This window comes from Histomonas meleagridis (genome assembly GCF_020186115.1).
Source record: "Histomonas meleagridis strain 2922-C6/04-10x chromosome Unknown contig_36, whole genome shotgun sequence".
In the NCBI taxonomy this organism is placed as follows: Eukaryota; Parabasalia; order Tritrichomonadida; family Dientamoebidae; genus Histomonas; species Histomonas meleagridis.
In genome coordinates this window covers 138,197-149,055 of record NW_027150879.1, presented here as the reverse complement: position 1 = coordinate 149,055, position 10,859 = coordinate 138,197, and the positions used below count along the sequence as shown (strand labels likewise).

The window sequence follows — 10,859 nt, the reverse complement described above, 5'->3', positions numbered from 1 at the left end:
ATGTGGAGTGTTTTATCAATTGATTTTAATGCATTAAAAACTTCAACACCAAAATCAATAATGATGAAAAACACAATACAAACATTAATTAAGCTTGTTGAAGATGAAAATATTAAGTATCTTTTACAAAATCTTTTAACGAATAGTAGTATTGATATCTTTTCACTTATGAAAAAAATTTGTTCCGCTGCTGCTAACCAAATGGATGAGAAAGATGGAGAAGATATTTGTAACTTTTATACACAATGTCTTTTCTCTGGTAGTAAAAGAATGCGTATTCCATTATATTCATTAATGGAAGAAATTATTAAAGTCCATGGGTCATTTAAACAGCACCTAGGACAGTTCACTCGTGTAGCACGTGATGAAAGTAAATCTGGAAGAATTCAATATGCTGATTTATATTTGAATGAAATTGGAAATGAAGTTCTTGAAGAAAAGCCACTGAATAGTACAGACCCTACGAACTTTTACATGTTCGAAAGAATAGTTAATACCTTCCCACCGCTTTGTGAAATGATCGAGGACTTCATCGACATGAAAGATTACAACGGTTTTCCACCGTTAATTATATGGGACGACCGTTTACTTGATTTTGATTCGACAAGTGATCTTTTTTCGTTTAAACAAATCATACAAGAAATCGACGCAATGAGAATAAACCCATTTTCGAAGTGGGCTGATATGTTAAATAAGATGCAGGAATCTATCGGTAATAAAGAAAATAAATCAATGAAATCAACGAAAAAGTTCATTGATTTAGACTTACAAAATGTATTCCAAAAGTGTTTGAAGGAAAACTTCTCTGGAGTAAAGAATACTAGTTCCCAGTTCTCATTAGTGATGAAAAAGATTACATGGACAAATGATGATGAAAGTGAAATGGATAAAAGAATGAGACCAATGGGAGCTGTAATAACGCCGTTTAGTTTTGTGCCTGATAAACAAACTGTAGAAGAAATGTGTGATGAATGGTTAAATAGATAAAAACATAATTTTATATCTACTTTTTCATAGGATTTTGATCGTATATTCACTGAATTTTTATATATTTTCTAGTGATATACTTTGTGATTAAAATTTATATATGAAATTAGATATTTAAATGTAGTATATATTAATTTGAGTATTTTGTTAAATGCGTTAAAATAATGGTAAAAAAGAATTTATGAATTTAATCGAAAATAAGTGTTTTAATACGATTAAGTATAATATAGTTTTATGAAATTGTTTTTTATATGAAAGTTTTAAAACAAAAATTTTGTACAACGAATGTAAAATGTTAAAATTATTGTAGGTTGTGTTGAAACAAACAAATATTTTCGTTCCTAATAAAAAAAAAAATTTACCAATCATTTTAATGTTAAGTGTATTGCCATTCTTTATAACACTAACTCAATGTTCTGATTTAAAACCACTTATTCTAATACCAGGACTTTATGGATCACAAATCTGGGGGAAAAAAACTACATTTCAATCGCAGTATTGGTATTGTTATGAAAAATTAGATGAAGAAATTGTTTGGGTTGATGCCAAATATATACCTTCACCTTTTTATAATTGTATGTTCGAAGTACTTGAGGCCTATTATGATGAAAAGAATGATATAATTACAAACAAGCCAGGTCTTGATCTTCATTCACATGATTTTGGTGGATTTGAAGGTGTTGCAAAGATCGTTGATCTTTTTGGTATTCAAGTTATTGCATCTCTTGATGTAATCATTAACTATATGCTTAGCAAAGGATATGATCAACAAAAGAATTTATTTGCAGCCCCATTCGATTGGAGACTTGCTATTTCAGGTTTAAGAAATACAACTTTCTTTGATGATTTGAAAAATCTTTGTGAACGTGCATTCGAACTAAATCATGTCAAAATAACTATTTTAGGTTATTCACTCGGCGGTATGGTATTATCTGAGTTTTTAGGAAACACTCCTGAAATTACAAGGGAGTGGAAAGAAAGAATAGTGGAAAAGGTAATCTTTCTTGCACCAGCATTTTCAGGATCAGCAGCTACTCTTCCAATTTCATGGTCTAAAAGATTCCCATTAGCATCATTTATTGATAGTGAAGCAATAGAAAATGCAATTATGAATATGCCTTGTCTTCATGTGTTATATCCTAATCATATAGTGTATAATGGAACAACTGTGATCATTAAAGAAGATAATACAACATTAGGTCCTGAATCTGTTCCAGACTTCTTCATTGAACATGGAAAACTTCAAGGAAACTCAATAAAGATGCTACAAAAGAATCTTTATATTTCACAAAAGCCACCAGCAGATCCGGGCGTTCCTGTTTTAGTTTTGTATAACTCAAAGATTCAAACATTAAAAGGACTTGATTTCAGGAAAGGCTATAATAAATATCCAGATTATATATATACAGATGGTGATGGAACAGTTTCTGAAATAGCAACAACTTGGGGATGTAAGAACTGGTTGAGAGACAAAGCAATCATTTGCTATGACTTTAAGAATGGTTATAAAGATTTCGATCACCTTGGTCTAAGCAGAAATTATTTTTCATTAGAAATAATCTTTAATTATACAAATAACTATGATGTTGGTCAATGGCACAAAAATGTTAGAGCTAAAAATATCATCGCTCCGATGGTTTGGGCAAATCTTACAACATATATTATGCTGGACAATGTTCGTCAGCAATCGGAAGTTGATGATTAAATGAAATAGCACCATTTTTTTTTTTTTTATAATTTTTTAATACACTTTTAAATGATGAATGATTTTTTCATATTAATGCATAACAATATTTTACTACCTGCATCTGTGTATTTGCTTCTCGTTTTTTAGCATTTCTAATAATATTTTGAATTTTCATCAAAATTATGCATTTGGTCTAAATAAAATATTTCATTTGGAATGATGTGTAAAACATTGATTAATTAATGTTTTAACTAAATATATAGAGAAATAATTAATGAATGATGGACGAATCTAATTTATCTAAATATTTCTTAAAGAAAGCATACTGACTAGATTTTTAATTTATAGTAACTTCAACATAGCGCTGAAAATAAAATTACATGAAATTTATTCCAAATAATGCTGATTGCTAAAAAACATATAAAAAATGAAAGTCACGAAACGTCGGTAAATTGAATCAAAGTCCGATCAAAACCGTTATTTTTGAAAAATTTTTCATCCTTCAAAGCTTTTTTAAACAACACTATGACTTCCCTTTTATCCGCTTTTATTTTTATTAATAATTTCCGGTTATTCCTTTTCAATTATTATCCATAAGCCAATTCATTCTAAAACAAAGCATTTTCTTCTATTTAAACTCAAAACAAGAGTAAGTAAAAAGCGTTCACACATGTAATGGCATTGCATTTAATTACAAAAACTATTTACAATATCATAAAAATTTTCAAACATCTTTAAACAACATTTTCTTTTTTCCTTCAAAATCAAGTGAAATAATACATAACAAGCAGGAATCTATGTGGTATTTTAGATATTTCTTTTTATTAATAGATTCTTTTAAGTCAATTTCTTCAACATGTCATAAAAATTTTTTTGAAAAATGTTTTAATTTTTTATTTGTTTTAATTTTCCTTTTTTATATTAAAAGAAAATGTCTTTGTTTCCAAATGCATAGCAATCATAAGCAACTTCGAATTTTGTTTTTTATAATTTTTATTATTAATAGTACTGAAACTTATCATTCAAATAATTATACACTTATTATTCATGAAGATAATGATTTTATTTCATGCTGAAGAAAAGAAAGAAGCAGAATATGTTTGTATATATTGTGAAATAGCGGAAATTCCTAGAAGAGCATTTTTTGGATGTACTTTTCTAATTACAGTTTATATCGGTGATTTCATACAAACCATTGGTGTTGAAGCGTTTATGTATTGCTATAATTTAACAACAGTTCTTAATGGTAATAATGTTACAACAATTCAAAATTATACATTTTCATATTGCAATTTAAATAATATTATTTTACCAAATACAGTTACATCAATTGGAAACTTAGCATTTTCTAATTGTGTATCATTAATAAATATTACTATACCAAATACAGTTACATCAATCGGAAACTCAGTATTTTCTAATTGTATATCATTAATAAATATTGCTATACCAAGTTCTGTAACATCAATCGGAAACTCAGCATTTTATAATTGTTATAATTTAAGTGATATTACACTTAGTGAAAATATTACAGCTATTAATAGTTCTGTTTTCAGTTTATGCACGAATTTATTTAATATCACACTTCCGAAATCAGTTGAAATTCTTGAAGATAGTTCATTTTGGAAATGTACATCACTTCATACAATTTTTCTTGGTGAAAATATCATTTGGTAAAAATGATTTCATATTTTACTTTTAATGTGCGTTAAGTATACAAATTATTCCTTAATCAAATCACTCACAATGTCCGTGTCACTTGCCCGATCTATAGATCCTGTAACTCTGCTTTCACACAGGTTATAGAGTAGCTATTTTTATCTTCTGTGAGGGAATTCCAAAATCTTCTAATAACTTAAATAAGGAGTTAACTGGTTGATTACTTTTTCATATAGCTTTACTAAATTTCCAATCAAACAAAGTGTCAATTGTTCTAACTCATGATTCACTGTTATCTTTCATTATAATAAAAGTAATATTATCTTAAAAACACCATTTTTACTTATGTAACATTCGCCTTTCATTTAATTATATTTCTGATATTTCTTTTGGACAAATGTTCAAAAACAAGAAGATTCCATCTTTTCATGAATTTCCACCATCACAACTTATAAGTTAGCCTGTTTTATTAATGATAAGCACTATGAGCAATTTATATAAATTATTAATAATCTGCTCATAGTTCAGTATCAATAACCATTTCTTGGTCAAATTCTAATCTTTTAAGAATTGCATCTGTTTCTACAGCTATTGAAAGGTTATTTGAATGGTTAATTCTATTGAACCAATGTTTTTCTTATTGTCATCAAAATTTCATCGTAAAAACAAAATGACGCATAGACACATCTCTCTTACAACAGATCGTATCTCATTCACAGAATGTATCCTTTTCACGACTCTTTTTATCGGCATCACGTAAACGGAGAGCGAAAACTCGTTCAGTTTCAAATCGGTTTTTGTTTATTTACACCAAGTTGAGGCTGAGTGTCTCTGTCTGCATCGACCTCTCGTCCGCGCCTTTGCTCCTCCTCCTCTTCATCACCAACACCACCACCACGACGACGGCCACGATCGCCGCCGCTGCGCATGGAATCGCAACGCACAGAATCGTCTTCAGGCCCCACTTGCCGCCCGGTGCCGGCTCGCTTTGGCCGAACTGGATTTCGGAATTGTTCGCATTTGCGAAATCGATTTGGAAAAGCGAATTCAGTTCTTCGACAGTCGAAATTCCGTAGCACTTGACGAGCGCGCCGTCCGCGTTAGTGAAGCTGATGGACATCTTCGGCACTGTGACATTCGCGTCGGGGACGGTGATGCTGAACGCGCGCTGCTTGCCGATGCCGCTGAGGAACGCGACACTCCGAACTTTCGAGGACGGGCATTCAAATTTGATGGCGCTTGATGCGTTGAATAAAATGGAATCGCCGGAGACGGAAATGCCGTCGATCGCAGCGCTCTTGTCATTGATTGAGACTGAGTCGGATGCGATTTCTTTGATGTAATGAAGCGACGTTGAGCTGAAGTCGTTGAATTCTAATTTTCCAATAGTAATTTGATCGTTGTTCATTTTAGAGTTTTCGAATTGAAGATCAAACTTTTCACTTGATGCTGTTGAGTCTGAAATTTTCATATTTCCAAATTGCACATTGAAGTTGAGCTCTTTAAATTTGTTCAAGTCCGTCGTAATGTAACTGAAGTTTTGTATCGAAATTTCTTTGTCGTTTGTTTTGATTGAAACGTTTTCACTTATGACGTTGTAATTTCCGTTTTCATTAATTTCGATGTTATCGATATCAATTTTACCATTTATGTCATTAAATGAACTTATGGCGCTTAACTTTAACTTCTGGACATCAATTTTTACATTTTCGCCAACATTAAATTTGGAATTTATGACTTCCATTTCATTAATTTGAATGTTTTTAATTCCTTTGGACGACAATACGATGTTTGAGCTGTTTAACGTTAATTTTCGTTTGACTTCATTGTACTCGACAAACAAATTGAGTGCGTCTGCGTTGGCGGCGGATTTGAGTTCAAATTCGTTTTCACTTTTGAGTGTCACTATTGAAATTTTTGTTAAAGGATATTCAATTTTGATGGAGTTTGATGTGCTGAACATTACAGAATCATCGGCTATAGAAATGTCACGAATCGATGTCGATTTGTCATTGATTGAGACTGAGTCGGATGCGATTTCTTTGATGTAATGAAGCGACGTTGAGCTGAAGTCGTTGAATTCTAATTTTCCAATAGTAATTTGATCGTTGTTCATTTTAGAGTTTTCGAATTGAAGATCAAACTTTTCACTTGATGCTGTTGAGTCTGAAATTTTCATATTTCCAAATTGCACATTGAAGTTGAGCTCTTTAAATTTGTTCAAGTCCGTCGTAATGTAACTGAAGTTTTGTATCGAAATTTCTTTGTCGTTTGTTTTGATTGAAACGTTTTCACTTATGACGTTGTAATTTCCGTTTTCATTAATTTCGATGTTATCGATATCAATTTTACCATTTATGTCATTAAATGAACTTATGGCGCTTAACTTTAACTTCTGGACATCAATTTTTACATTTTCGCCAACATTAAATTTGGAATTTATGACTTCCATTTCATTAATTTGCACATTATTATCTTCCAACGCAATCAAATTCAAGTTCAAATTCTTTATATTAATTTTCTGTTCAACTTCATTATAACCAGCGACAAGTTTTAATTCATTAATAACATTCTCATTTAACGATTGAATATTTACTTCTTTTGTTACATCTTGTAATAATTCCAATGACAATGTTATATTATAATCTATTAAATAATTTATAGTTTTATCGAAGTTTTCATTATAAAATGAAATTTCATTTGGTTCCGAATATATATTATCAACGCCACATTTATCTTCTATTAAACATTTATAATTTTTACATAAACAAATTGGTAAATCATTAATTGGAATATGGTAATATTTAATCGAAAATGTTTCAGGTGCATTATAATTATTTTGTATTGTGAAATAATAAGTTTCATTACCATTCCATTTCGGCAATAAATTCCATTTTTTAATACTTAAATAACTTCCTAATAAAGCATTTGAAGGAGTTAAACTATTCTGATTATCAGATATCCAATACATAGAATATATATTATTTGAAGAAGGTGTATAAATTGTTGCAATTAAATTTTGATATTTATTTTTAGATATCTTAAAGTAATCGAAGTTTTGATTGGTAATTGTATAATTATAAATGGAATTTTCATTTATAATTTCATTAATTTCCATTTGACATAATTGTCCAGTATAATTTTCATTACATTTATTAATACCTTCATTAGTATCACATTCACCTTTATCATTATTTATATTAATACATTCATTTGTCGGATTTAATTCTAAATAAATTGGATTTGTTTCGATATTATTATGTTCAAATGGTCCAATTAAACTAATCACATAATTAATTGTAGTGTTCTCTGGCATAAAGTTCGATAAAATATGTATTTCATATTCCCCATCTTCAATATCATTTTCATCAATAATAATTCGTTCATTTAATGTCAAATGTTCATTATTATTATTAATTCGTTGATTACCATAAATCACTTTCTTACTTGGAGTTATAACTATTAAATCCAAATCATTATATATTGGTATTAATGAGTCTTGATCTAATACTTCATCATTATGACATAATACTATTTTTAATGAATGATTATATTTCTTATTTAATATAACTTTTCCTTTCAGATGTTTCATATTATTATTTAACATATTATAATTCGTAATTCGTAATCCAAAATTACTATTACCAAGTCGTAATACATTTGATAAATCAACAACTCCAAATCCAAATATTACATCTGGTGTATAATTACTAACATTTGGTAAATTAGTTGAAAGTATTAACATTGACTTCAATAATAATCCGGAAGGTTGTATACTTTGATTAAAATAAAATCCATCACAAAAATACTGCGCAATTAATGCTGCACAACCTGCTGCGTTTGGTGTAGCCATTGATGTACCACTTAACTTAACCAAATCGCTAAAGTTTTTAGATGGATTTCCATCAATTCCATGATTCGGTTGTTTAACATTCATTGAAGAAGAACTCCAAATGTTTTGTCCTGGCGTAACTATATCTGGTTTAATTAACCCTGTTACTGTTGGGCCTATTGATGAAGAATCCGATTTCTTATAAATCGGGGAATATATACTTGTGAAGTTTGATATTAATTTAATTCGTTTATCAATATAATTTGTTATATTATGATCTTGAATCACAAATGTATCCAATTTTATAAAATCAATTAAATCCATTAAATTCATTTTATCCGCTGTAGTAACTATAGGTTGTGTATAATTATCAACTAATAACGCAAGAACTTCATAATCGATTTTTTGATTACTGATTTTTAAAGGACTTAAAAAGTTCTTTAACGTGTCTTTGTTAACTAATATAATTTTCGCTGTTGTGTTTGGATGTGAATAATCGTCATAAATAGATAACGTTGCATACGCTTCTTTCGTGATGACTTTTGTGTATAAAATCGCGTCTCCTTTAATGTTATGTATTGTCTCATTTTCGGATAATATTAAATGGAATGTGACATCAGTCATATTGTATAACATGCGTAATGACCCAATCGTTAAGATGTTCTTGCAGCTGGCAGGATACATAACTGTGTAATACTTATTGTTCGTTCCGCTGTTCCCCGCTGCAAATAAGACTAATAACGAATCTGACAAATCTCGACTCATCTGTTCAAATTCAAGGTGCTTGGATGTCATCGACTCGCCGCCCCATGAGTTGGTGAAGATTCGCGTGTTCGTTTCCTTGAATAATTTGATAAGGTTGCTCAGGCCATCTGGATCATCAATAAATGTGCTCGTGCCACTGAGGAAGTTTCCTGCATAGAACAGCTTGGAACCTGTCGCTACGCCTCTGTAGGCATTGATCGCAGAGTTCGGATCTTCCGATACCCCTAATGCAATACCACAGACATGAGGTCCATGACCTGCGTTTTCTTGTGTAACTTTTATCATATAGTCTTCGTCGTCGCCATACTTGTTATAAAAGTACGCGATTTTGCGATGATCTGTCATTATTTTATTAAACTCAATTTGTGGTTTGTTGCTGTCGTATAAAAAAGCATGGTAATGATCGGGTGTAGAGTCCATCATAGCTATGTTTTGGCCCTTTCCGTTGATGCCATAAGAATCAAAATATCGTGGAAGAAATGGTGTCCCATCAGAATAAGTGGATAAACTGGCGTGGTTGTCTTGGGAAAAGCCTGACGCAAAATTATTGAGTGGAACTGGATTGGTGAAAGGTGAAATTAAATTGACTGAATCAACTGTGGAAAGATATTCCATGGATTGAATAGGATCACTTGTTTCAATAATCATGCTGTTTTTGGATGATTGAATTATTTGATAAAATCCAGAAGTTGGATATTCATTATTTTCAAAATAACCAGAAATTTCAAGCATAGTTGAATTAGCTATTTTGGATATATCAACAACTTTGTCTTTAGGATTTATAATTGATATTAAAACATTTTCTAATTGTTGAAGATAATTTAATTGATCACGATTTAAAAATAATTTATATACGTTATTAAACACAAGACGATTAGAACCGAGATAAATCCCATGTAATTCAAGATCTGATTTATTTGGTTTGTTATTAAATTTGACATATGCCCATAATTTTGAACTAATGGTATTTTGTGGAAGTGAATTCTCTGAAAACACGACTGTTTTCCCTGTTGCTGTCTTGAAATTTATATTGTGAATTTCAAGAGAACATGTAAGAGCGATTAAAAAAACTAACTTCAGCATTGTGCACCCCGTGTTCTGTCATTTGACAAAAAAGTGTACTTTTCGAATTGAATTTAAATTTCAGTTCTACAGAATGGGTTCGATAAACGTATTTAATAAAATAACAATATTTCCATTTCTTATTATTATTTTTATTATTTAAAATCAATTAAATCTATATTCTTATTTATATAATTATATATTAAAATCAAAAATAAAAATCTACTGAATACTAAATATTCGACAATTGAAAATTATAATATGCAATACATGCAATCTCGCTTTTTTCGATGAACATTGAATATTTTTCAATAATATTTGTATTAATTACTTTTGTTATATATATATATAATAATATAAATAATTTGCAATTCGAATTGCAATATATATACCGAGTTTTTTTTTTTTGTCGCTGAAAATAGAAGCTGTTAAAATTCATTTGCTGTAAAGTATCGAATTTCTTTAAAACAAAAAATAAGTCATTTGAAAAAACAATTATTTCTATCTAATCAAATATTATTGTCATAAATATTTCCCAAATATTTTTTTGAAATATAAAATTATTATTATAAAAATTAAACAAGACAACAAATTTCTTTCGTATTAATAATAATTCTTTTTTGTTCAAAAAGTAATTCCACTAATCCTGTACAACCATTTTCAGATGCTTTGATAGGCACTATGTGAAATAAATTTCAAATAAAATGATTAAATATATTTGACATTATTTAATGAATTAGGCTATTTTTTTTTCGACTGTTGTAATAAGTTCTGTTTTAAAAATTGTTAATTTCAATACAAAATTGCACACCCAGACAAACTCGAGAAATGAGAAGTAGTGAATTTAATTTTGACTTTTGCAACTGG

General features: G+C 29.6%; 3 protein-coding genes across 3 annotated transcripts; 2 read left to right on the top strand and 1 right to left on the bottom strand.

Moving 5' to 3' along the window:
- On the top strand, positions 1-987 carry GO595_005592 (uncharacterized protein; the record flags this gene model as incomplete). Its single annotated transcript, XM_067918851.1, has 1 exon — positions 1-987. One exon carries the CDS (start codon positions 1-3, stop codon positions 985-987), a length of 987 nt encoding a protein of 328 aa, XP_067774224.1.
- Positions 988-1,564: 577 nt separating this feature from the next.
- Positions 1,565-2,692, top strand: GO595_005591 (Lecithin:cholesterol acyltransferase family protein; the record flags this gene model as incomplete). The annotated part of the gene is made up of 1 exon (XM_067918850.1): positions 1,565-2,692. The coding sequence occupies one exon, from the start codon at positions 1,565-1,567 to the stop codon at positions 2,690-2,692; it is 1,128 nt and encodes a 375-aa protein (XP_067774223.1).
- Positions 2,693-5,138: 2,446 nt separating this feature from the next.
- Positions 5,139-9,545, bottom strand: GO595_005590 (Clan SB, family S8, subtilisin-like serine peptidase; the record flags this gene model as incomplete). The annotated part of the gene is made up of 2 exons (XM_067918849.1): positions 5,139-6,483; positions 8,143-9,545. The coding sequence occupies 2 exons, from the start codon at positions 9,543-9,545 to the stop codon at positions 5,139-5,141; spliced, it is 2,748 nt and encodes a 915-aa protein (XP_067774222.1).
- Positions 9,546-10,859: the final 1,314 nt, after the last annotated feature.